The sequence below is a fragment of the Thamnophis elegans genome, chromosome 2, assembly GCF_009769535.1.
Source record: "Thamnophis elegans isolate rThaEle1 chromosome 2, rThaEle1.pri, whole genome shotgun sequence".
Classification (NCBI taxonomy): Eukaryota; Metazoa; Chordata; class Lepidosauria; order Squamata; family Colubridae; genus Thamnophis; species Thamnophis elegans.
Window position 1 is genome coordinate 34,913,470 of NC_045542.1, and position 27,885 is coordinate 34,941,354.

Here is a 27,885-nt window from a genome sequence, read left to right on the forward strand (position 1 = left end):
ACCAAACATCACTTTCTTAGAAGTGACTTGATCCCCCCCCCCCATTAAATTCATTTATAAGATGTAGCAAACATATAAAGTTTCCATTTGTCAAATTATTTTTAAGATTAGAGGCAAGAAAATAAATTGGTAGAGGTTCATTTGTTATCTTCACTCTGATAATTCTTTGTTGCAACACTGTTATAAAACCTTGGTTTTACCGAGCTTGATTTAACAGATTTTACATTTAGCATGCAACATTTTAATCCAAACTTCACCCCAATGTAGCAGACAGTCTAACCTCATTTAGTGGACAAATCTCCTAAATCTAAATTCAGGGTAGACCTAACTTGCCTTATTACATAATTTTGCTTGTTATGTTATGTCACATTTTGCAAGTGATACATATTGAAATATAATGGTCATTCACATTTAACAAATACTACCTCCTCCTCAAGCTTTTACTGTATTCCCCATTCTTTTTTATTATTTCCCATTTTATCTAACTTTACTTGGGAGACTGGAAAACAAATAATTGATCAAAGACAGTCTTACATTGCACAATCAAAAGAATAACGTAGGACTTTATTTTTCCAATACATTGAACCTGCATGCTTAAATGATCTTTCTTTTCTCTGGCTCTAGAATGCTAATGTTTGTGTAGTCAAAATGAGATCAATCAAAGATAAGGACTTTCTAGTTGTCCTTTTAATAGGTTGATAGAAAGTACAAATAGAATAGCAGATGGCTTGGGAATGTGCTTGGTGACAGAAAGTTAGAATAGTATGTGGAAATTTATTTATTTTATATCCCAACTTGTGTGCAAATGTTTAGGGCAAGGTGTAATGGAGCATCTTGAAAATCAGTTGTTAATTATGTATATAGCATTCCAAACTGCAATATTTGCAGTTTGGAATGCTATACTAATAGTCTGATTAAGACTGGAAAACATTTTGTCTCTTACTATTTAAGTATACTTACTGGCTTTTCTTTGATCATTTAGATGAATAATAATTGTGACATTCTATTCCATGCAGAATATGAGCAAAGTGACGAACAGCTCCATCGTGAAATATCTCAGGTGAGCGGAATGTGTCTTCTGTCCTGAAATAATTGTGATTTACCTATTCTGTGGAACTTGTTGAATTTCTTTCCATGAGAAAAGTCAGAATCATTCTGATTATTATGAAATTATTGTGTAATGAAAAGTATCCCCTTTCCTTACACACATGAACTGGGTTCACTACCAAACCGACCCAAAGCCCACCTCACTTACCCTTGTATGTGAACTACTTAAAGTACTCTTATAGTGAAATATTCACAACAACCTGGATTGATTGACTCTTGAGTGCTGAAAGGGAAAAATCAGACAGGAACCAGAGGCCAAATGTTTTATATTTACCTTATCTCAATTTTGGTATAGCTGATGTGCTACCTAGTAAAACAGCTTAAATAAGGAGAAGGCCTTCCCAATGGGATTTTCAAAAGCATTCCAGTAATATGCTGTAATATACACTGGGTCTGCCTTTTTCTTTGTCTTGTCTTTGAAATATAGTAGGTCAAAGACTCTAATTCTGTTTTTGCCCAAGGCTACTCTGCTGGGAACCCAGTGTACACAGGTTTTTGTTTGTTTGCAGGCTTAAGACATTTATGTTGCATCTTCAAAGTGATTTGGTTGCTTTAAATGAGCCAGGTTTTCAACACCTGGCAAATCATCATTTAAAAGACATGATTTATCTGAGTGCTGATACAGGAATGAGGAAAGCTTGTACCATGATGAATATATCCTTGGGCTATGAAACATTCTCACTTTCGGTTCTTCCCATTAGACTGTCAGTCGAAATGTCTTAACTGGAATGGATGTTTAGTAAAGTATATCGTTGCAGCTGTGTGGTTGTCAGGCAGGCCCAGGTTTTCAAAGTCCTTCATGCCAGAATGATGGTGGGGGGGGGACTTAAGCAAAAATATTTTCTATAAATTTATTTTGAAATTTTTACATGGCCATTAGAACCTCAAAACTCAAATACAAAGTTAAAAATAACTATAATACCATAGGCAGGCACCTGAACAAACTCACAGTGCAGCTATATATCGACGATGGGCACTAACCAGGGGTGGGTTTCTCGCCCCGTTCCAACTGGTTCGGTTGGAACGGGGCCGGCGGTGTCCTCGTGCACGGGCGCGGCGCACGCATGCGTACTAGCGTCTGTGCAATGCTCCAGCTGCTCCTGGAGGATCACGCAGGCGCTGTATGCGTCCTGCGCATGTGTGGAAGCGCAAAACTCGTCAAAACCGGGTAAGGAGCGCGGGCGGGCAGGTTGGCCCTTCGCCATTCCCGGAAGTTACTTACTTCCGGGTTCGCCGACCAACTGGTTCGCAGGGACCGCCGCGAACCGGTTGAAACCCACCCCTGGCACTAACATCCCAGCGACTGAGGTAATATCCAGGACCAAGTCTTCATGACCTTCCAGGACACCTGGAATTTTGGGATATTTCTGATCTTAAGGAAATTATTATGCATAACAGGCACTACAACAGAATGGGCCCGTCTCCTAGGTCCCATCAGAGGATGTTTAATAGGTGGGACCTGGAGCATGCCCACTTTGTCAGATCGGGTGGGAAAACTGAAGTTCAAGTCATTTAATCCTGTGCCATGCAAGGCTTTGATGGCAATAACCACATTGAATTATATCCAGAATTGTACTGGGGGCCAGTGTAGCACCCACAAGAGCAAGGCAACACAGGAATAATACAAACCACATCCAATGCATTCAGAATTTGGATATGCTGCAACATATGGATCAGTTGAAGCTTCTGGGCATTTTTCAAGGATATCATTGTAGAATATATTTGCAGTAATCCAATTGGGAAGTGACTAAGGCATGAGTGATTCCAGGCAGCCTTTCTTGGACTAGGATGGGCGTACAAGATGATTTTAAAAATAAACTAATGGATCTTTGTCTTGATTTGATGACTAATGAGCAGACTTCCTCTTATGGATTGAAATTTTTCAATCTAACCTCAGAACACTCATCCCATGGAACAACAAAAAAGATAGGGAAAAGATGGAGAAGAAATGCCCTTTGCACAAGCAGAACAAGTTTCTGTTGAAATAATAGGCTGCTTTTTTCAGATGCTGAAACTTTTACTGACAAATTTGGTGGGAAAGTTAGTGAATTTGTTTGTAAATATAGTTCACTTTGAAGCATATGATTCCACATTTTCGCAAATCCATTTATGATTTTTCTAATCTTTACCAAACAAACTCCAAACAAGATTCACCAAATTACATTCAAGTTTCAAGTTTCAAAAATAGATGTATGTATTTGTGTTTTTATTCTTTATGCCCACAGTACAAAACCTACAAGCAAACTGCTAGTTCACAATTTTAATATCTCATATTTATTGAATATCAGAAGGAACTATCAAGTGGTCTTTCATAATGTCTTTTAAGATATTTGCTGAGGAAAACCTTACAGTTATAAACCATTTGCTTCTTCTTTGTCCCAGGCAAATGTAATTTGCATAGTATATGCAGTTAACAACAAGAATTCAATTGATAAGGTATGAGGAAAGCACTTTTTAATTTGTCCTTATATTATTATAACATACCCTATATTGCCAAAAGTATTCGCTCACCTGCCTTTACTTGCATATGAACTTACTGTATGTGACATCCCATTCCTAATCCATAGGGTGCAATATGATATCGGTCCACCCTTTGCAGCTACAGCAGCTTCAACTCTTTTGGGAAGGCTGTCCACAAGGTTTAGGAGTGTTTTTATGGGACTTTTTGACCATTTACATCTACATGAAACCGCTGGGCGAGATCATTCGACGGCACGGGATAAAATACCACCAGTATGCGGACGATACACAGTTGTATCTGTCCGCCCCGTGCCAACTCAATGAAGCGATGGACGTGATGAGCCAGGGCCTTGAGGCTGTTAGAGACTGGATGGGGGTTAACAAGCTTGTACTCAATCCAGATAAGACTGAGTGGCTGCTGTGCTTCCCTCCCAATAATTGGCCAAGTGTTCCATCTCTCAGGCTGGGGGGGGATCAAATACTACGCCCCTCAGATAGGGTCCGCAACTTGGGAGTCCTCCTGGACCCACAGCTGACTTTTGAACACCATTTGTCAGCTGTGACCAGGGGGGCATTTGCCCAGGTTCGCCTGGTGCACCAGTTGCGCCCCTACCTGAACCGGGAGGCTCTCACAACAGTCACTCGTGCCCTTGTGACCTCTAGGCTGGAGTACTGCAATGTGCTCTACATGGGGCTGCCCTTGAAGAGCATTCGGCGACTTCAGTTGGTCCAGAATGCAGCCGCGCGAGCGATCGTGGGTGCACCTCGTTTCACCCACGTAACACCTATCCTCCGCGAGCTGTACTGGCTACCTGTTGATCTCCGGGTGCGCTTCAAGGTGCTTGTTGTCACCTTTAAAGCCCTTCATGGTATTGGATCTGGGTACTTGAGAGACCGCCTACTGCCAATTACCTCCACTAGGCCAATAAGATCCCATAGATTAGGCCTCCTCCGAATTCCATCAGCCGGTCAATGTCGACTGGCAACTACCCGGAGGAGAGCCTTCTCGGTGGCTGCTCCGACCCTATGGAACGAACTCCCCGTGGAGATTCGTACCCTCACCACCCTCCAGACCTTCCGCATAGCCTTAAAAACCTGGCTGTCCCGACAGGCCTGGGGCTAAAGACTTCAACCCCACCCGAATAGTATGACTGTTGCGCTTTTTAATGATGTATTGTCTTTATGTGTGTATCTTGTTTTGTTTTTCCCTCCCCCTGGATTGTGAGCCGCCCTGAGTCCCTCAGGGAAAAGGGCGGCATATAAATAAAGTTAAAATCCAAAAAAATCCAAATCCATTCTTCCAGAAGTGCATTTGTGAGGTCACACACTGATGTTGGATGAGTTTACCTGGCCTACCACTTCGTGGCTGAGTTGCTGTCGTTCCCAAACACTTCCACGTTCTTATAATACAGCTGACAGTTGACTGTGGAATATTTAGGAGCGAGGAAATTTCACGACTGGATTTGTTGCACAGGTGGCATCCTATCACAGTTCCATGCTGGAATTCATGAGTTCCTGAGAGCGACCAATTCTTTCAAAAATGTTTGTAAAACCAGTCTGCGTGTCTAGGTACTTGATTTTATACACCTGTGGCCATGGAAGTGATTGGAACACCTGATTCTGATTATTTGGATGGATGAGCGAATACTTTTGGCAATATAGTGTACTTCTTGATCTTGAATATGTTTGCTTTCATATGTTAAGATTGCCATTTTGAAAGATGATGAAATTGTCTTTTCTTAATTTTCTATCAATCCAAGTGGATCTTTTCTTCTTTAGTCCTAAAATGTGTGGTAGAATTGCTTTGTTTTCTTGATAGACAAAGTGTGGCCCTTTCACTTGTAATCATCTAATGCAGGGTAGTCAACCTTTTTATACCTACCACCCACTTTTGTGTATCTGTTAGTAGTAAACATTTCTAAATGCCCACCAGTTCCACAGTAATGGTGATTTATAAAGTAGGGAAGTAACTTTACTTTATAAAATTTATAAAGCAAGAGTTACAGCAAACCCCTACCGCCCACCATGAAAACTGGAACGCCCACTAGTGGGCGGTAGGGACCAGGTTGACTATCACTTATCTAATGAAAGGGCATATTTTGCTGTTTTTAAATTTAACATATTGAATGATCCAGATGAGGAAACTAGGGACCTCTGTAAAAGAATTCAAATAAACTTTAAATGCTATGGAATATATATTTTTTAGTTTGAGTAGAACAGAATATATGCAGTTTATGATTAAATTGTGGAGTCCTTGATGGTCTCTGAGTTTGTTATTTGTTTCCAGGCATTTCATTACTCTATTAGGTAACATCATCAATCATCAATGCCAGTATGAGGTTTTCCCCTTGTTTACACAGTAATTTGCCCTGCTAGTGTTGATGGTGACATAGTTCCTTGATTAGATATTGTTTTTTGCTTGATAGTTTGAGTGTCTTGATTAATCTCTGCTTATCTGGATATTGGCTGTTGGAGAGTAATATGTCCTGTTTCTATTTGTCTCCTTAGCTTTTTGTTGCCTCTTTTAAATGGTGTATAAATATATTTTCTTTCCATGTGTTTATTAATGGCTGATTGTCTGAATTCCCTAGTTTTTTTGAATTTGGCTTAACACCAAGCAAACCAGGGAAACAAGCAGAAAACAATCAAGGAACTACGAAGGAGAAAACCACATTCCCACCAGCACTGTCCGAGCAAGCTAATGTATATATCATAAGCAGGGAGCAAATCCCACGCTCACTGGCACTGATGATGTCACCTAGTTGGGTAATAAAACATCTGCAGCAAACAACCAAGTTTAGAGAGCACCAAGAGCTCCACAGTAATTTTAGTTTTTCTGATGAAGTCTTGTGATATTTCATTTAGAAAAATTTAACAGTATTATTAGTGTTGATACATTAATATTTAGGCATGGAATGTGAAAGTAATTTGAATTTAGTGAATATTGCATCAGGTTAATATATTAGAATCTGAAAAAGATCCAATTATTTAGAAAGTTGCATTCATTTTGGGGTACGAGGGTAGGAAAATTGTTTGTGGTGTTGCTGGATATCTTTGAGGAAAATGTGCAGTTCCTACATAGCAGATTATGTATTTTTTGCATGCAATTATGTTGAATGGAGTTTTTGTTCTATTTTTTACCCCCTAAATTTGACACTGGAATTTATCATTTCACAATTATCAGTGAAGGAAAGCAAACTTAATTTTTGTATATCTGCCATAAGGATTACCTTGTCTTGCCTATTTGTTCCTACCCTTTGCACTTGCATTCTTCTTCAAATATATTTTAAATATTCAGAAATCTAATAGCAAAATAGAAATATATAGTGAAATGAATAATGGAGCCTTACTTTTTAAAATGAATATTGATTTATTGCTTTAGGTAACAAGCCGGTGGATCCCTCTCATCAATGAAAGAACAGATAAAGATAGCAGGTGCACATTAAAATCTTTTAATGTTCAATAGTGAAAAATTAAAGAATATTATTGAAACGCCAATTATAATTACATTTTAGAGGAAGGTTATTGATAAACTCACAGTTTATTTCCTGACCTTTTCATTAGCTTGCTTCTTACTGTACTGTTGGGAATTGCTTAGCTATCTGGAATTGATGTTTAAAAAATAATTGCATTTATTTTGTTAGATTTATATCTGGCTTTTCACCCAGGAGTTCAAATTTGTCTACCTGTGATAGTTCGATAGTTTGCACATGGTTTGAAAACAGTAAGGGAATTTGGGTAATTCAGTGAATATATGTATGTGGTCTAATCCAGGTAATAATTCTAAACTTAAATAAATGTAAACTACCGGTATTAGATATTAAAGTTACATTTGAAACATAACTGAAATGCTGGCATTCTTTTATACAGTATAAGATGTTTACATTCCTAGACATGCCCAAGGAAACCAGGATTCGTTATTGTATTGAACTGTGATTTTCACATAAGGGAAAACTACTCATATTTTAATGAACAAATGTATTGTGCATAATTAACTTAAATTAACATAATTTTTATCCTAGCCATGTTTGTTTATAGGAATGTATTGCTTGCTGTGGTAGTGAAAGATCATATATAGCCTTCAAACCAGCCATATAACCGATTTAGTTAAAACTATTGTGTTTTATGGCCAAAGAGACCAGAATTTTCAATGTCACATATTTATTTATTTATTGGCCGTCTATCCTATCACAGGGTAACTCTGGGCAGCTTACAGTATTAAAAGGATAAAACTACATGTGGTTGATTTGAGAGATGGTCCTATCACTTCAGAAATTATGTTCCTTTACTACGGTATACTATGGGGCTAAAATTTGAATACCAATTTGAACAGCAAATAATAGGTTTTTTTTGCTGTGTGTTTATGAGCTATCTAATATTGTTTTAATTTTTCAGTGTGAGAACTTCTTTTTTTTTTTCAGGCTTCCGCTTATATTGGTTGGAAACAAGTCAGACCTGGTTGAGTACAGTAGCATGGAAACCATCCTTCCCATCATGAACCAGTATACAGAGATTGAAACTTGTGTAGAGGTATTGAAAAAAACATGTTTGTGGTTATGCATAGTTACATCATGGAAATCAGAATTCTAATTTTAAATAAATCTAGGATTGCAGTTCTGACCTAGGCTTCCTGATACAGTAAAAAGCACACACTTAGTCCCCAAAACCCTCTTTTTATTTCAGCAGCTGTGAATTATGTTCATTCACAGCCCTTAATGAGTCACAAATAATTTGTAGAGTCTGCCAGAAGTCTGCCAAATTCTTTCAGGATAAGGCTGATAAACACCTGCCATTATCTCCCTTGAAACATTGCCAAAGACCTAACTGGCAATTAGCTTGCAAGGCCACATGGAGCAAAGAGTCAAAAAGGAGCTTTAGAATTTAAACCCACCAGAACGACAATGTTGCTTCCTGCAAAGGCTGCCATGCCTTTGCCCCTCCTTTATGTCTTATAGGAGGGGCCAATCACCTCCAAGCCTTACTCCCAAGTCGTCCCTTTTGTCTTAACTGTTCTTGCCTTATGGCAGCTCTGCGCATGCGCGCACTGGGAACAGGCTCCCCCTGTTCCTCTGCTTCGCTGATTTCCAACTCTGGAGGCTCCGGAGGCAACACATAACTCCCAGAGCCCTTGTTTGAGCCTTCCCAAGGACTGGCCCAGGTTCCTCCCCAGTCTCCTCACTGTCCGACTCTGCTGCCAGTTCCACAGGCTTCCGGTGGGCCACAACAGTAGTAGAGGGAAGCACCTGCTGTACCGGCTGGGGGAGTAAGGGGCTGTTGGGAGGTTGTGTCTCTTCTGTCCCAGAAAATACCAAGAGAACAGCTTAGCTTCAGCTACAGGTAGTCCTCAACAATTCATTTAGTGACCGTGCAAATTTACAACAGCACTGAAAAAAGTGACATGACCATTTTTCATTGTTATGACCTTTGCAACATCCTGATCATCATGTGATCAAAATTCAGATGCTTGGCAACTGGTTCATACTTACTACCGCTGCTGTGTCCCAAGGTCATGTGATCCCTTTGCAACCTTCTGACAACCAAAGACAATGGGGAAGCCCGATTCACTTCACAACCAGATTACTAACTAATGAACTGCAGTGATTCACTTTACAAGCGTGGTGAGAAAGGTTGTAAAATGGGGCAACACTCATTTAACAAATGTCTCACTTAACAACAGAAATTTTGGACTCAATTGTGATTGTAAGTCGAGGACTACCTGTATTGATCAAAAAAAGGGGCAGATACAGGAAGCTTTTTTCCCCCAGAATGAGTACTGGTAGTTTTTTCATGGAGTATTGAATTGTGGAGAACAACATTCTGCTTTCTGTACAAAAGAGTTGAATTGAGTGTTACTAGTAACAGCAAAAAAAGAAATCTGTTCACAACTGAATACAAATGCCATTTTTATTGACCATTCCTTTTTTTAAAAAAATGTCTTTCTAGATTGTAAATCAGCAGGGCTTTTTTTTTTAAATGTAAGCTGCTTTGGGGAAGAGTATTTATTTGCAAATTAGATTAAAATATAATTAAAGGAAATAGTAATGTAACTGTTTTTACTGCCCAGGTATTCTGAAATCATTTTCCATTTTAATTAATTTCAAGGATTTGCATCTAAAAATAAAATTGAAGCAGCTAAAAATAAAACTAAAACTGATGCATATGGTAAAATGAGGTCAAGATAACAGTAGGCTTCAAAACTAAAACTTTAAACACTAAATGAGATAAAAAATTGTGATGTGATATTGTACAAAAGAATCTCTTCCATCATGACACTATTCCATAAGCAGAATATGCAAATGCTTGGATGAAGAGACTTTCAATCCAATAGCTATATATTAAGCCTTTTTCTTCCATATTGTGGTAAAGATTTCAAAACTCCTCTTTATTTTTTCTTCTAGTGCTCAGCAAAGAATTTGAAGAACATATCTGAATTGTTTTATTATGCACAGAAAGCAGTTTTACACCCTACAGGGCCCCTCTATTGTCCAGAGGAAAAAGAGGTATATTGATACTTTTCTGCTATAAAATCCATCTCTGTTAATAACTCCCAGTCTTAAAGAGCTAAAAGAGACATAGTATATTTGGAAGTGATCTTTCAGCATATGGTTCTCAGTGTTTTGCCATTTTCTGCTTTATTTGCAGATTTGTTTGAAGGAAAAAAAATCCAAGGTGAAAATGTGAATGCTGTTTAAGGTAGAGAGGTTTAGTGGCTGGAATGAGATATAACATTTTAAGAAAATAGAAATATTTTCACCCTTCCAGTCTTCTCCAAGTCAGAATGTTCCGAATTGATGTGTCACCTATCTTTCTAGTTTTAATCATTTCTTCTATTCTCTGGTAGTCTACTTCCCCAAGCAGACCAAAATATTATTGAAAATTACAAACTGATATTCTACAAGCTTTCATTATGATGTTGAACCTCTTCTTTACCGTTCCTAAGGATTGCCTAACAGGTCATTCTCTTGATCAGTTATGTTTGTTCTGAAAAATCAATTCCACTTTATAGAGTTTAATGTTAAGTGGGCATCCCTGTCACTTCACAAATGAAAGATCAGGTAGAATACATGATTTCCTGATAGCTCTTGACTAGTTCTCTTGGTTCTTATCTTTGACAGCAATACTGTCAAAACATTGGTTGTTCTATAAAATAAAGAAAAGATCATACCGAACCATTATATATTTGGTGCTGGTTTAGCACAATGTACATACATAGCTAATTGTGGTTTATTGAATCACAGTTTAGCACTTTGACAAAGATTTCTGTCTCTCCTACTTATAAAAGCTTGTTTCCTTCCTGATTTTCTACAAAATAGGAATAATGAAGTGACAGGATTGATGGCTTTTACTGTAATAGAGAAAAAATTATGACAAGCTTGAGCATGAGTTAGAAATTGTTTTAGGCTTTATTTTACAAAAAGATTTGCTAGCATTGTGACCACACAGTAGCAATATGCATTGCCTTTCTGAGTGGCAAAGATATACAGGCTCCTTGTGAACAGAGAAGTGGAAAACATCCAATATTCCAACACGATCACTTTACAAATAATTGTAGATAAAGAATCGATTGTGTCCTGGATTCCACATTGATTATAGATACAGTATTATAATGAACGTTCCTACAACTCCACTTTTCTTCTGACACTGTAGATACTTTTCAGCTTGTGCAGCCTAAGTACATTACATTGGCAGACTATTTAGGAAGAGTGAGGCCTAGTGCTTGCTCACTGGACATTTGCCTGTTCGCAAATCATCTTTGGGATGATAGGATAACTGTAATCAGAAAGAAGTAGTGGGTAGGATCTTGCCATGAGAGTTGATGATGCTTGCGCGTTTCAATAACAATCATTGCAATTATTCTCAGTCTTAGATCAAAATTTCTGAGTGATCAATTCCAGGTGATTCTGGATCTAATTGATGCAGATTCCATTCTTCAAGATTTTTGGTCTTGTCTTTGACTGGAATTATTGCTCCTGTGTTTGACATATAGCAGTTTATCATGATCATATGCCCTGTTGATGAGGGTTGTTGTTGTTTTTTAAACTTTTTTTGCAGCTTTAGTGGTCTAATGTTTACTCAGATGTTACCTGAAGGTTCTTTTTTATATTGGCTTTATTATTTGGAGGCTAATACCCAATTCTATTCACTGAAATTAATATTTGGGAACAATGAAGAACTAAATGTGGGCTAACATACATGTTTAATTCGGGAGGTTCAGTGCGTTTATGTCTGAGCTTCATTTGGATTTAAATGTTTGACTTCAAAAGGCATGTAGAAGGAATTATATTATGATTTGAGAATGCTCGAGGATTCAGATCTGCTGTAACAAAGATGGCTAAGAGTAGCTTTCATCCTCTGGTGTTGATTAAAAAAAAGGGTGGTGGTGGTAAACAGTCCCTGTGGATTTTCCTCCACTAGTCATTGCCAACTAGAATAGTGTTTATTTCCATTTCAAGGCCATTGAGCCAGTGCTGTCTGAAGACATTTCTGCAGTCATGTGGCCAGCATGACATCACGAAGTGCTTTACCTTCTCACCGAAGTGGTACCTATTAAACTACTCAGATTCATATTTTGAATAGCCTTGGAGGGGGGGGGGGGTTGCACAGTGCTCCTGGAGGGGTGGGGGCCCAAAAACGAGCAAAAAGTGAAAACGGGTCCATTTTTTGCTCATTTCTGCCCTCCCCAGTCCTAGGAGCTCTCTGAAAGCCTCCATAAGGGTATGCACGGCCATTTTGGTAAAGGGGCAGGGCTTTGGGAGGCAAAAAATTCTGTATTCGATGTATAAGGCACACCCAGATTTTCAGCCTCTTTTTGGAGGAAAAAAGGTGCGTCTTATACTCCAAAAAATATGGTATTAATCTGACACTCTGGCCCACAGTGTTCCTGTGTAATTTGATGGCTTAATGAATTCTTTTCTGTTTCTGTTGACTGTGAATTAAGAATAATCTTAAATGAAATCAATTGACTAATTTGGAACCTAATGCTTAATAGATCTCTCATATAATGGTTACCTCTTGTGTTGTGATACTTTGAGTTTGCAGACTGAGGGGTGAATTAATATTTATTCTCATGCTTTAAAGACTTGATGGATGAAATGTAGTTCTCATAATTAGCTAAGAAATGTGATTTGCAAAACAGGCTGAATTCATGTATCTTATTCCTACATGCTAAATTATGAGTGACATTATGAGGCCAGTTTGGAAAAAACTCCAAACAGAAAACCAATAAAAACCACCTTAAACCAAATGTAACCTACAAAATGTCACTTTTGAATTTTATTTCAGGATAGGTAAAATATTACAGGGACAATGCAGAGGAGAGGACCCATTTTAGAGTTGAAATCCAAAACCTTGTACAGTTTTAAATATTACAAACAAGGAATTTTGTGAAAACTGAGCTGTTACTCTTATTGAAACTTATTTTATTGTGCATGCATATTTCCCTTTTTTTCACTTACACAACTTTTTGTGAATCTGGATTGGGACTTTGTCAGCCACCCAATACTTTGGAATACCAGTAACCTGACCTTTTCTGTGTTTGTCTGTATTGTGACCTTGTTAGCAAGGTCACAATACATTAGCAGATTGTACATTAGCAGATTGAACCCATAAGTGATCCATTCAGCAAAGTTATTACCATACATGACCCCAGATTGGATTATAAGATCCTCTATATATGCTTGGATATGTCTATCAAATAGAGTGCCAGATTGGACCCTAAGATAGCCTAGCTATTTATTTCAATCGTAGGTTTCATTGTCCCAGCCATAATCAGTATACAGACTTCTAGGAGGAAAGATTAAGACTCAAATCAGGTTTGCTTTATAGTTCCCCCCCCCTTAAAACTTGTCAGTAGATTACGTAATATTGTTTTTACCACATGATGCTCAGCAGATCTGTCTGCAATTGTGGGAATCATTTGTCAAAATAATTTGGAAAAATAAACAGATTTAGGAGGACTGACCTACAACATGTAAACAAAAATGTCAATGGGTGTTTTGGAAGAGATAGGAAGGTAGCATGTGTGAGAATATTGATTCAGATTATTATTTTTTGGTTGATTGTGTCTTATGAAAACAGTAAAGTTTTTAGATTGCATCAAAATATGGCAGGGAAATAAAATGCAGTAATCCCCATTCCTTGGTTCACCTAAATCTATAGATGAAACCTGCCTGCATAAAAGCCTTAACTCGGATCTTTCGAATTTCTGATCAAGATAATGATGGCACCCTGAATGATGCAGAACTCAACTTCTTTCAGGTATTTCTTCATTTTCTGTTGTGTTTCATCCTGAACTGTTCATTAAACCTCAAGAGAAATACCTCAGTTGAAACCACTGCTGATATTTTAATGTTTTGGCCATGTAAGGCCGGGGTACTATGCTCATTGTAGAGGACTTTAATTGTGGTGGTAAGGGTGGGGTTGAAGTGGCTGCAGAAACAAAGGCTGAAAATGTTGCAAGACTTTTGCTATCATCCTCTCCTTTCAGAGAGATGGGAGCAGTGAGCTTCTGTGTCTCCAAAGATACAGCAATTGTTTGTTGTTCATTACATGTATATAGCAATAGCACTTAGGCTTATATACTGCTTCACAGTGCTTTCCAACCCTCTCTAAGCAGTTTATGGAGTCAGCCTATTGCCCCTACCAATCTGGGTCCTCATTTTACCCACCTCAGAAGGATGGAAGGCTGAGTCAACCTTGAACTGGTGGGACTTGAACTGCTGGCAATCAGCAGTCAGCAAATGTAGCCTGCAGTACTGCACTATTGCGCCACCATGGCTCACATACCACTTGTCTCACTGTTGCAGTGACTCTGGGCAGCATACAGAATGATAAAAAGTCTTTTTTTTAAGTAACAGAGAAGGATTAAAAATAAGAAGGTTAAATAAGAACTAAAAAGCAAGAGGGCAGGCAATGTTGGGGTTGGGATCGTCTCTCTCTATCCCATCAGCCACCCCAGCATAGGGTGCACCAATCGAGGCTGTGGCCAAGCACCCAAACCAATTTTTAAGGCTCTTCCAGAAAGCCAGGAGGGTGGGGGCTGACCTCACCTCCAGTAGGAGAATATACCAAAGGACGGGGACATTTATGGTTGGACTTCTTTTTTCAGTTCTTCCTAAAGAAAAGCAGGGGAAAGTAGCGCTGCTCTAAAGATTCATTCCACCATCTCCATTTTTTGCACAGAGACATAGAAGAATAAGATGCCAGAATATAGTCACGCTATATTGCAAACAGTGCTGTGGATTCTGTATTCAGAACTCTCTTGCAAAAAAGTAGTGATGTATCTTCTGAGTTGGACAGGTGCAACTAGCTTCTGCTTGACCACATGGCTGGCTAAGAAGCTGCAACATGCATCTTCTGTACATCTAATCACAGGGCTAGTAGCTAACCCTGCTACTTGTATGAAACTGGTAGTCTAACATGAGACATGGAAGCTGTTTACAGTGCACTGAACCTTTATCAATGAATATTGATTTCAAATATTTCTACTCTCTTTAGAGAATTTGCTTTAACACACCACTGGCATCTCAAGCATTGGAAGATGTAAAGAATGTAGTAAGGAAAAATCTAAGTGATGGAGTTGTTGACAATGGACTAACGTTGAAGGGTGAGGACCTCATTCTTTTTCGTTATTATATGAAATATGGGAAGGAGATCTGCTGACAAATCTAGAAACTATAGCAAAAACCACAACTTGCTATCTATTTATGAATTTGGAAGCCGACAGAACTGCATGGATTTAAATGCACCATGCTTGTACTTTGGCCTTTCTGTGTAGACCAATAGTTTGGGTATGGAATTAGTTAGGCAGCTTATTAACCCATTTTATGTGTAAATCGGAGTCCGTAAGTTCTAGATGCATATTTGTTAAGCTGGAAACAATTGGGTCTGTTGATTTGCCTGCATCTGGAAACTGGCTGCAGGGGTTGTGATAATTCATTTTCTACAAGAATGTGCAGTTTTCCAGATTCACAAGGGAAAAAATGATGTGGAGTGTGACTACGTCTGCCAGTAATATGTGCTGGTACCTCTTAAAAACACATTTTCTTGGGTTCACATGCAGATTCTTAAGGAGCTGTTTACAGAAATGATAGCTGGGTCCACATGCTTTGAATCACCTTTTTCCTAGAGAGCTGCTCAGTGGTCAGCCAGATTGATGGAAGCATGATGCTTTCATAGCATTTGGTAGGATCTTATTTAAAAGATACACTTGCATACCTGGAGCATCTTCGTTGTGTTTTCAATTCTAACCTCTCTCCCTGGCCTGTGTTCTAGATTGCCAATTAAACAACTGTCTTTTCAGGCTTTCTTTTTCTCCACACATTATTCATCCAGCGAGGGAGGCACGAAACAACTTGGACAGTATTGCGGCGCTTTGGATATGATGATGACCTAGAGCTCACACCAGAGTATTTATTTCCCCTGTATGTATCAATCAGTTTTTAAAACTTAGTTTAAATTGAATTGGTATTATTGACCTATAAAATGTAAAACCTCTCTTTCACTGCAGAAAATCAGGTACTTTCTAGAACATGAAGGTCTGTTGACTTGACCAAGTAATATAATTCAGTGTTGCTTTCCATTGTGTCCAACCAAGTAGTTTTGGATTGTTTCTACCCAATATAGCAACACATATAATGCTGAATTGGATCTATTTTTAAGAATATTGCTCATAGCATGAAATTATTCCAATCTACTCATCAAGAGGAAACATTTAGTTAGTCGGCGTCTAAAATTTTGAAACTAGTATGTGATGTTTAGAAGGTTATTGGCCAATTATGGTAGTTCTAGAGAATTGGAAGTAAATTTTAACACCTACATAGCACTGGGTTTTGAAGAAACCATGATAGTAAAATTCTTGCAAGGTATGATCATTAGATGCCTTTTCAGTCAGGAGACTCTTTGAATGTGCTTAATTTTTGTCATTGAAGCAAACTGGATTTCAAAACGTTTGGATTTTTCTAGCTACCTTCCATATATGCACCCAGCATTATAGAATAAGCCTCCAATGATGAGTGTATGTTATGATGTGGGTGTAACATATAGGTAGTTCTTAACTTATCACTATTCATTTAGTGACAGTTTGAGATAACAATGGCACTGAAAAAAAAATTACATACAACAAATTCTCACACTTACGATTATCATATCATTCCCACAAGCATGTGATCAAAATTTGGGTGTTGACAAAGAGCATATATTTGCAACAGTTGAGGTGTCCTGGGGTCATGTGCCTGTCAATTAAGGCCTTCCCAGCTGGCTTTCAACAGGCAAAGTCAGTGGGGGAAGCTGGATTCAGATAACAACTGTGATTTATTGAATGACTGTGTGATTTACTTAACAACCTTGACAAAAAAAGATTGTAAAATCGTTGCAGATCTGTTAACCACTCCCTTACTTAGCAGCAGCAGAAATTCTGCTCCCAATTGTGGTCGTAAGTGCAGGACTACCTATACTACATTCAGAGTTTGAATATTGGACATTTCAATATTAACTCTTAGAGAACAGCGGCAGAAAGAGTACTCATCTCTTGCTTATGGGCTTCATAGGATCATCTGATTAGCCATTGGAGATAGGGAATAGTGGACTTGATAAGGCTCTGGTCGGTTTGTCGGTCTGTATGCATGCATGTATGAATTTATTCAACATATTCAACATTTATCCATCTTACTTGGAGGTGACTTCAGGTGGTCTACGATCATTAAAAAAGAACTACATGTTAAAACCTTAATGCAGTAAATAGTAACATTAAATTAGTTTAAAATTGACAAAGTGGAGAAAGAAAGAAAGATGCACGATGGGAGGTGGTGTTTTTATCTTAGTCCGCTAACCACTTCCAGAATGACACGCCCCCAATTGCAAGACTCACTTTGTTCTTTTTTGTTAGGTAAGCATACTTCTTTTTCAAAGATATTGCTTTTTCTCCAATCAGGTTAAAAATACCTTCTGACTGCACAACAGAGTTAAACCATCATGCATACTTGTTCCTTCAAAGCATGTTTGATAAGCATGATTTGGTAAGTTTTTTATCTGATTTTTGAATTTTTTAAGATGAACACATGATTGATTGAGCAATTGGATAGTATTTTTGTAACCAGCCTCAGACTGAAAATTCCTGGCAATATACAACGCTATGCAAGATACACACACACACACACACACACACACACATACACACAATATAGTTGTTTTAACTGCTTTATGAAACACCTGGAGAAACAGCACTTGGTCAGTGTCTGAGAATAGTGAATTGCAAAACATGGACATCAAACTAGGAAAGGCTTGCCATCTAGTCCCATCCCAGTTACTTTGCTATTGAAGGCACTTGAAATGATTAAAATATATTAAATATTTAACTTGTTTTGTTGCATAGTATATTTTAGGATTTGCCAATCAAGTGACTCTGTTATATATAAAATACAGGTGTTGTGGAGTCCTTGGTTCTCTCTGAGCCTGGTTATTTTCTTGCAGACGTTTCATTACCTAGCTAGGTAACATCATCAGTGCTAGAAGGAGGTGGGATTTGCTCTCTGTTTATCGTTCTCTTTCCCAGAAGTTCTTAGTCAAAGCCATCTGAGGCACAATGAAGCATAGAAAAGCAAGCTATGTCAGTTGACTTACTAAACAAAGCTAACTGGCTATAAATAAATATAAATCTATTTTCAGGACCGAGACTGTGCTTTGTCTCCTGAAGAACTCAAGGATTTGTTCAAAATCTTCCCTTACATGCCATGGGGACCAGATGTCAACAGCACTGTTTGTACAAATGAAAGGGGTTGGATAACATATCAGGGATTTCTTTCTCAGTGGACGTAAGTGTAGCATATAAATTAGAGATTGCCCACAACTTGTTTAGAAACAGCTATTCTTTTAATGGTAGAAAGTGAAAAATGAACTGCTTTCAAAGATAGTTTATGTGATTGGTACTACATGGTTGTTTCTTTGGATATGGCTACTATTTCGAATTGCAAATACATTATTATATTATTGAAAATTATTCCCAGCACTCTTAAGAACAAGCATGTTTGAAAAAGAAATGAAGCCAAAATGTTATTTCTCATATACTATGATTTAATCAGGAAGGAAGTTCAATAATCATATGATTGTAACCCAGGCAAGTTTCACAAGTTAATTCTGCATTGAATTAAAAGCCAATTGCTCTCTCTGAAATTTCATTAAGACCTCCTTAATAAAGATTGCCATACTTGTTTCACACAAGCAGGTTGCCCAAGAGAACTATTACTATGACTAGAAATAAGACTATGTGATCTTTCTTTCTACTATCCATTCCACTATCTTGACTTTTTAATACATGACATGCAAACTGATAAATGTAAAACATACCTTAACATGATAAAGTCTTGAGCTGTAATCCAACTGCATACTACTTATTTTTTAAAAAATAAATAATTTTTTAAATTAAACTTATTTCAACATTAAGAAACAACATATAGTTCCACTCATTAAAGTGTTTCCATATCAATGTCACTTAATATTAGCATAAATTATGTAGATCACAATACTATGTATTATATATTTATTTAAATTTACAAATATATACATTTTGCTTTCTTTTTGATTTACATCTTACATATGGTTCACTGCAAAAGGGCACCCGACAAAAGCGCGCCCGATGAAACCAAGATGACAAAACCGCGAGTTCTAAACCGCGCTGACGAATGAGCGCTGAAGCGCGCCGACAGAAGCGCGCTCTAAACCTAACCCTAACCCTTAACCTTACCTTAACTTAAATCGCGCTTCTGTTGGCCGCTGTTGGCGCGCTGTTGTCGGCGCATTGATGATGTCACGGTTTTCATGCCACGGTTTTGTCGGCGTGCTTTTGGCGTGCGCGCATTTGTCGGGTCACGCTTACATATTCCTTATGCAGTAACTTTATGTCTGTCTTCCAGCCAAATGTACATATATTCCAGATTTAATAATATTCCGATTCTTCTCTATCTTTTAACTCCATGGTTAACCTATCCATCTTCACATTCAAGTATCTTTCTTATTATCATTTGATCCGAGGGCGTGTTGTTCTGTTTCTAATTCTGAACAAAGACTATTCTAGCTGCAGTTAATATATGCAGTATAATGTATTGAAATTTTTTACACGTTTACCCTTAATATGCCCAATAAGAATACTTCTGGTTTCAACTCTTGTCTTTTGTCCTGTAATCTCTTCTAACCATTTCTTTACTTTGAGCGGGTACTCCCTAGCTTTAGGGCACGACCACCACATATAATAGAAAGTTCCTTGTTTATAGTCGCATCTCCAACACTCCGGTGAACACTTTGGAAACACTTTGGCCAATCTCGCCGGGGATAAATGCCAGTGATAAAACATCTTGTATAAATTTTCTTTGTAGGCTACTGACATTGTCAGTTTGTAGCTTTTCTCCCATAATTTTCCCCAATGTTCCAATTTGATACTATAACCACAATTTTGGGCCCAACATCATTGTCTCTTTCACTGTTTCTTTCTCCATTTTAAATCTTAAGAAATAATTATATGCTTTGGTAATCATTCCCCCTCCCACTTCCTGGTCCCCCGTAGTATTTTATCTAATTCCTGTTGTTCTCTGTAGAAGCCATATTGTTCTAAGTCTTTTTTTTATATCTTGTCCTAATTTGTAAATATGGCCACAACTTATCTCTATTCCTTGGCTCTTTAATTCTTGGTCTGATTTTAATATCCCTTGTTCATCCAATAAATCTTATTTATTGGATGAACGTTTCACTGCCTTATTTACATCTAATACATTAGGGTATACCATTGCCACCATTGTTGAAAGGCAGAGTGGGATTTCCATATAATGATGCTTCTTAATTTTCTCCAAATGTATATAGGGCAGCGATGGCGAACCTTTTTTGGCTTGCATGCCATAAGTGGGGGGAGCGCAGGGGGGGGTCATGCGCAGGCGTGCCACACCCATAATTCAATGTGCAAACCCCCAGTGCACATGCACGCACTAAAGCCCCCCCCCCCATTTTTTGCATGCTTTTTTCGCCCTCCCCAGGCTCCAGAAGCTTCAGGGACCTTCAGGAGGCTTCCCTGAAGCCTCTGGAGCACTTAAAATGACTCTCCGAGCAAACCGGAAGTCTGTTCCCAAACTTCCGGTTTTGCCATTTTTTTTGTGCTCCGGAGGCTTCAAGGAAGCTCATGAAGCCTCCGTGGGAGGGAGGCTCTTTTCGCCCTCCCCAGGCTCCTATAAAGTCTTTGGAGCCTGGGGAGGGCGAAAAATGGCTTTAAAAAAAGGTGAACTCAGCTGGCCAGCGCGCGCTAAATGCATGCCAGCCAAGTTGAAAGTTATGACCCTCTATTGTTAGTATCCTTTTTTTATTTAGTTTTACCCAATCTTTAAGCCAAGTCGCGGCTGCCGCATAGTAATAGATTTCCCAGTCTGGGAGTCCAAAACCTCCCCTATTTCTACTATCTTGCAAAAGTTTTAATTTTATATGAAATTTCTTCCCCAGCCAAATAAACTTTAATGTTATTTTATTTAATTCTTCAAAAGAAAATTCCCTAATTTTATCAGTATTGTTTGGTGGAGAAACAAAATTTTAGATAGTATGTTCATTTTGATCGTGGCAATTCTTCCAATTAGTGATATTTGTAATTTTGCCCAATTATCCAAATCTTTTTGTATTTGTTGTAGTAGTCTATTATAAGAGGATAAGCATATTACTTATTTTTGTGGTATGTGAGAAGTAGTATATAAGCACTGATACAAATATTATTAATTTTGCTTCCTGCTGCCTTCAATAGCTTAAAAGTCTTTTTCAGGGTTTCCAAATAGGGAAGATGCGAATTCCGATGCTTAAGTACATATATAAATTTGTCCTGGATTTTACTGATAGCTTTGTACTGCAAAGTGCCCTTAAGGCAGGGGTCCCTAACTCCTGGGCTGTGGCCCATTACCAGGTTGGGGCTCATGTAGAACTGGGCCATGCAAGCAAGTGTGTGCACGGACACAGCTCCACATGCACAAGTGGGAGATGCTCATAGGTGAAACTCCATTTGTGTGGGCGCGCACTCTCAACACAAAGCTCTGTTTGTGCAAGCGGCAGACCTGTGCACCTACCACTTGCGCAAATGGAATGGCGCACGTTTACGTGCATGCCTGCTGCTTGCCCGGAACCATCCCCATCCCCACCACTACCACACGTCCCACCCAGTGTGCCAAGCTGGAAAGGTTTGGGACCGCTGCCTTAAGGCTACAACAGATGCCAAGAACTTGGGAAACATAGTTGTTTTCTCTTATAGACTAACTACGTACTTGGATGTACAGCGCTGCCTCGAATATCTGGGCTATTTAGGATACTCAATATTGACTGAACAGGAATCCCAAGCCTCGGCAATCACAGGTATTGGCTTTCACTTTTCCCACTTATTCTGGGAAGAATTTGGATACTTGTAGGATGAAGTAAAGCATTGGGATTTTAGGGAATATGGCTCACTTATCTGTCCATTTTTGTTTTAAGTAACCAGAGACAAAAAGATTGACCTTCAAAAAAGGCAGACTCAGAGGAATGTGTTCAGATGTAATCTAATTGGGTTGAAAGGTTGTGGGAAAACTGGAGTTCTCCATGCGCTGCTTGGAAGAAATCTCCTGGTAAGACTCTTCTTCTGTTTTTCTCTAAAACAATATGTTAGAGTTGGGGCGGAATTGCCTGTTGCCAGCACTTGGTTACTGTTTTACAATATATTCTTAAAATGGTTCTTTTCATCCGCGGTTTATTTTTATTTGTGATCCAGCAACTTTGAGGAAGGACAGCTGCACAACCAATTAGTTATGGGTCCTTTGGGGACCAAAGGAAATGTACTGCTAAGTTAGTCATGTGCCAGCATTTAATATTCTGGCAATGCTGCTTTGTTGTACAGAACCAGAGTGCAGTGTTTACTAATCATACATTGCTTATCTCACGTAAGGGTCTCTGGGGAGTTTACAAATGAAAATTGTGAAAAGTGACATACTGTAGTTAAAAACTCTGGTTAAAAACAACGTTTAAAAGTTAAGAGTTAACAGAGGTTTGAAAATTTTGTTTTAAAGATAGAGGGAGTGCCCTCAAGCCACCAGTCGCACCCAAGGTTGTATGCTACTCTTGGACTCCCATACCAGTTGGCAAAACCAGGCATTGATGGTTTTCCAGAAGGCTGGGATATAGTGGGAGCCTACCTCACCTCTGGGGGAAAGATGTTTCATGGGGCAACAGCAGAAAAGACCCTTTTCCTAAACCACAAAATTCTTTAGTTGAAGAGGTCTACAACAACCCCGCCCTGATGGATTGAGTAGGACACATTGATGAAATAGGGATATGATGGTTTCTCAGGTGGCTTGGTCTCATGCCACGACAGGCTTTAAAGGTGATAACCAACACTCTGAATAGACTTGGAAGCAGACCACTACCCAAAGCAGCTTACATAACAGAGGTGCTATATGCATCCCCTCCCAGGATGCCCCAGGATGCTTGTGCTCCCGAAGTCTGTACCACCTGATTCTGCCAGGGCCTCACAACCAGCAACTTGTGAAGCAGTACTCCTGAAGACTAATACTGAGTCCCTCCAGGAATAGGGCGGCATATAAATGCAATAAACCTTTAATAGGATTTCCGGAAGACAACTGTTATTGTCCCTCTCCTGCCCTGGGATCTTGGTTGGTGCCATACCCTAAACCTGGCCAGGCACATTTCAGACAAGGAAATCACCCCATCCCCTCTGGGCCTAGCCAGGTCTCTGTAATACATGCCAGGTTGACCTGCTCCTCACTGATGAGATCACAAATTAGAGGAGCTTTGTTATTAATTGACATGGCATTAAATAACAACAGCCGAAAGCCCAGCCCTCTGTCTGTCTGTTGATCCGGGCCTGGGTTGGAGTTCGCAGGAGTCAGAACAGAACAGCAGTACCAAAAACCAGGGACATCTTTTCCGGGAGCAGCCTGTGCTCTCTCTTCCACCAAAATGCCCATCAGTACCTGAATGATTTATTCTGCCCCAAATTCCCCAAAGTCATTCCCCCTCCAACTCCAACCTGCTGGCTCTTCTGATTGTGGATCCCTGCAGCCACTCTGATTCCTGCAGCCACTCCAAGGATAGTTACGAGCTCCCACAGTGCTCCAACCCTCACTCTTGGCACTGCTGAGAGCCCTAGCTGCCAATATATTACATTGGTATATACCAAAATACCAATATATTTATATTTGTTGTTTCTTAATGTAGTACAGTTCACCTCGGTGAGCACAGGTGGGAAATGTGCAGGCCAAGCAGTAGAGTGGACAGCTCCAACCTGCAAGCAAGGAGCTTGCTAAAAGACCGCTGATGTCCCAGCTCAGTAGAAGTTCAGGCCTAGAAATCTACTACCCATTCATTCTTAGCTTGTGGGCTGTATACTGTAAAAATAGATGGCAGGTTGGATTTGGCCTGCGGGTCGTAGTTTGCCAACCCCTATGCTGCACTTTGAACAACCAACATGGTCAGTGAGGAAAAAGATTGTGATTGTTTTGATCCAAAGTATTTGAGAGGCACAGCATTGCCTAATGCAGCATTATAGTCTGGGAAATAGTCTCAATGGATGCATGAAATACACTTTATTAGAAAACTCTGTATTTTCTTACATTTTTCTTCCTTTGTGCTTTCAGAGGCAGAAACATATACGTCCAGAGCACAAATCCTACTATGCAATTAATACCGTTTATGTGTATGGGCAAGAGAAATACTTATTGGTAAGTTACCCTTATAGTAACATTTAAATTTGACCTTTTCCTTTTTATGAGGACTGTTGGCATTGTATTTTAATGGTATATAGTAGAACCTCTGGTCATGAACGCTTCTGACCACAACCAGATTGGGTTCTGACCGAAAAATTCACAATTATTTTTTTCCCACAGTTTATTTCCCCTTCCGTGCCAATTTTTTTGTAAGCACCAAATTTCCAAAACTAGGTTCGGATCACGACCAAATTGGGTTGAAACCAAAGTTATGGAACCAATTATGGTCGTGCCCAGAGGTTCTACTGTACATGCCCCCTTCCCCAGTTTTCCATTGTTAATCTTCAGAAGCATGTTTGGGATGCCCAATGTACTATTGTGAACCTTCTTGTTACAATCTGAGATGATTACAAACAGCTGTCTCTTATAGTAAGGTGTCTTCTTTGTTTAATGAAGAGCTTAGTAGATTTCTAGTATTATTTACTTTAAAAATACATAACCTGTTCATGACAAGATTTTCCTGGGGCTGTTCGTAACAGTCTAAGCTTTAATTTTTTTTTAAAAAAAAAAACTGTAATATAAGATGTAAATATTAAAAATGTAGAGCAGTGTAGCAAATATTCATAAAAATGAATCTGTATTTCAACAAAGAAAATACATAATTTGAAATATTAGATTGGGGGCCTATTATACACATACCACCGGAACTCATTTTTGTGCTTGTGAGATCATTTCTACCTGGTGTATATCCTAACTTGAGGTTGGAACTGGCATATCCTTGCTCTTTTTGTTTGGGTTAATAGTATGTCTTTGGAGACTATTAAATGAACAGTACATTGCTTGAACAGTGTATGTACTGGCAATAAAATATTGAGAAGCCTGTATCTGTGCAATATTGTGCATTATGGTAGACACAGATATAATCCAATGAAAAAATTGCAGTACCAGTTTGGGTCTTTAGATTTTTTAATACAGCACCTATTATGTCCAACAGAATAAATTGGAAAAACTTAACAGGCTGCAGTGAGTACAAAAAAATAAATTTGTTACAGCATTTGTAACTTTATAGTGTTTGACATTGCTTTTCTTTCTCTTTTCAGTTACATAATGTTTATGAATCTGATTTCTTATGTGATGCTGAAATCATGTGTGATGTAGTCTGCCTTGTATATGATATCAGCAATCCCAAATCATTTGAATATTGTGCCAGAATATTTAAGGTTTGTATCCACATAGAAAATAATTGTGTCATAGAATCATTGATTTCAGAGGGGTTGTATAGGCTATTGAATTCACCCCATGTATGAGAATCCCCATTAAATTACATTAAAGAATCCTGACAAGTGGATTTCAAAATGGACTATCTTTCTGAGAAATTAATTCTGATGGTGAAAGTTGTGTGGATACTTTAAATATCTGAAAAAAATTGGACATACTAGCAGTCTACTTACTGCATTTTGGTTCAAGGTACATTTGCAAGAAAAAGTATGTGAACCCCTTGGGATTACGTGGAGTTTTGCATGAATTGGTCATAAAGTGTGCTCTGAACGTCATCTAAGTCACAACAATAGAAAAACACAGTCTACTGAAAATAATACTACACAAACATTAGATGTTGCCATGATTTAATTGAACATAACATGTAAACATTCACAGTGCAGGGAGGAAAAAGTATGTGAGCCCCTAGCCTAATGACTTCTCCAAGAACTAATTGGAGTCAGGAATGAGCCACCCTGGACTCCAAGCAGTGTGATGATATTGGATGTGTTGCTGACAGCTGTCCTGCCCTTTAAAAACACACACCTGTTTTGGATTTACTGGTTTCAAGAAGCACTGTCTGATGTGAACCATGCTTCGCAGAAAAGAGCTCTCAGAAGACCTACGATCAAGAATTGTTGACTTGCATGAAGCTGGAAAGGGTTACAAAAGTATCTCCAAAAGCCTTGATGTTCATGTGTCCACGGTAAGACAGATTGTTTACCAATGGAGAAAGTTTAGCACTGTTGCTACTCTCCCTAAGCGTGGTCATCCTGTAAAACTGACTGTAAGAGCACAGCACAGAATGCTTCATGAGGTAAAGAAGAATCCTAGAGTGTCAGCTAAAGACCTACAGAAATCTCTGGCACATGCTAACATTTTTGTTGACACATCTACAATAAGGAAAACATTAAACAAGAATGGAGTACATGGGAGGACATCACGGAGGAAGCCATTGCTGTCCAAAAAAAATATTGCAGCACGTTTGGTTTGGTTTGGTTTTGGTTTTATTAGCATTTGTAGGCCGCCCTTTTCCCTGAGGGGACTCAGGGCGGCTCACAGAAAACCAGGGAGAGGGGAATACAACATTAAGACAACAACATATAATAAAATAGTAAGCAACATCCATTCATCATTCGGGCGGGGTAGCGATTCTTATCCCCAGGCCTGACGGGCGAGCCAGTTCTTCAAGGCAGTGCGGAAGGCCTGGACGGTGGAGAGGGTACGAATCTCCACGGGGAGCTCGTTCCAAAGGGTCGGGGCTACTGCTGAGAAGGCCCTCCTCCTTGTGGTTGCCAGCCGACACTGGCTGGCCGATGGAATGCGGAGGAGGCCTAATCTATGGGATCTTATAGGTCGTAGGGAGGTAATTGGCAGAAGGCGGTCTCTCAAGTATCCAGATCCACTGCCATGTAGGGCTTTATGGGTGATTAATAGCACCTTGAAGCGCATCCGGAGATCGACAGGTAGCCAGCGCAGCTCGCGGAGGATAGGTGTTATGCGGGTGAATCGGGGTGCACCCGCTATCACTCGCGCGGCTGCGTTCTGCACTAGCTGAAGTCGCCGGATGCTCCTCAAGGGCAGCCCCATGTAGAGCACATTGCAGTATTCCAGCCTAGAGATCACAAGGGCCCGAGTGACTGTTGTGAGGGCCTCCCGGTTCAGGTAGGGTCGCAACTGGCGCACCAGGCGTACCTGGGCGAATGCCCCCCTGGTCACAGCCGTTAAATGGTGGTCGAATGACAGCTGTGGATCCAGGAGGACTCCCAAGTTGCGGACCCTCTCTGAGGGGTGTAGAATTTGACCCCCCAGCCTGAGTGTTGGAATATTGGCCAAATCTTTGGGAGGAAAACACAACAGCCACTCGGTCTTTTCTGGGTTGAGCACAAGCTTGTTAGCCCTCATCCAGTCCATAACGGCTTCAAGACCCCGGCCCATCACGTCAACCGCTTCATTGATTTGGCACGGGGCGGACAGATACAGTTGAGTATCGTCCGCATATTGATGGTATCTGATCCCGTGCCTGCGGATGATCTCTCCCAGCGGTTTCATGTAGATGTTAAATAGTAGGGGGGATAAGACCGAGCCCTGCGGCACCCCATAATTTAGGGGCCTTGGGGACGATCTCTCCCCACCCACTAACACCGACTGCGACCTGTCCGAGAGGTAGGAGGAGAACCACCGTAGCATGGTGCCTCCCACTCCCACCTCCCGCAGTCGTCGCAGAAGGATACCATGGTCGATGGTGTCGAAAGCCGCTGAGAGGTCAAGGAGGACCAGGATGGAGGGATGTCCTTCATCTCTGGCTCTCCAAAGATCATCCATCAATGCGACCAAAGCGGTTTCTGTGCTG

At 39.6% G+C, this 27,885-nt stretch overlaps 1 protein-coding gene across 5 annotated transcripts in view; it reads left to right on the forward strand.

Annotated features, from left to right (window-relative positions):
* RHOT1 (ras homolog family member T1) overlaps positions 1 to 27,885 on the forward strand; it is a 59,492-nt gene that overhangs the window by 9,679 nt on the left and 21,928 nt on the right. For all 5 annotated transcript variants that reach the window (XM_032210605.1, XM_032210601.1, XM_032210603.1 and 2 more), the window contains exons 4-17: positions 1,017 to 1,060; positions 3,490 to 3,543; positions 6,950 to 7,002; positions 7,989 to 8,097; positions 9,966 to 10,067; positions 13,726 to 13,824; positions 15,064 to 15,172; positions 15,869 to 15,989; positions 17,498 to 17,582; positions 18,232 to 18,377; positions 21,833 to 21,933; positions 22,051 to 22,181; positions 24,207 to 24,290; positions 25,376 to 25,495. In XM_032210605.1, coding sequence (XP_032066496.1) covers positions 1,017 to 1,060; positions 3,490 to 3,543; positions 6,950 to 7,002; positions 7,989 to 8,097; positions 9,966 to 10,067; positions 13,726 to 13,824; positions 15,064 to 15,172; positions 15,869 to 15,989; positions 17,498 to 17,582; positions 18,232 to 18,377; positions 21,833 to 21,933; positions 22,051 to 22,181; positions 24,207 to 24,290; positions 25,376 to 25,495 — 1,358 coding nt within the window. The remainder of the gene's footprint in view (positions 1 to 1,016; positions 1,061 to 3,489; positions 3,544 to 6,949; positions 7,003 to 7,988; positions 8,098 to 9,965; positions 10,068 to 13,725; positions 13,825 to 15,063; positions 15,173 to 15,868; positions 15,990 to 17,497; positions 17,583 to 18,231; positions 18,378 to 21,832; positions 21,934 to 22,050; positions 22,182 to 24,206; positions 24,291 to 25,375; positions 25,496 to 27,885) is intronic.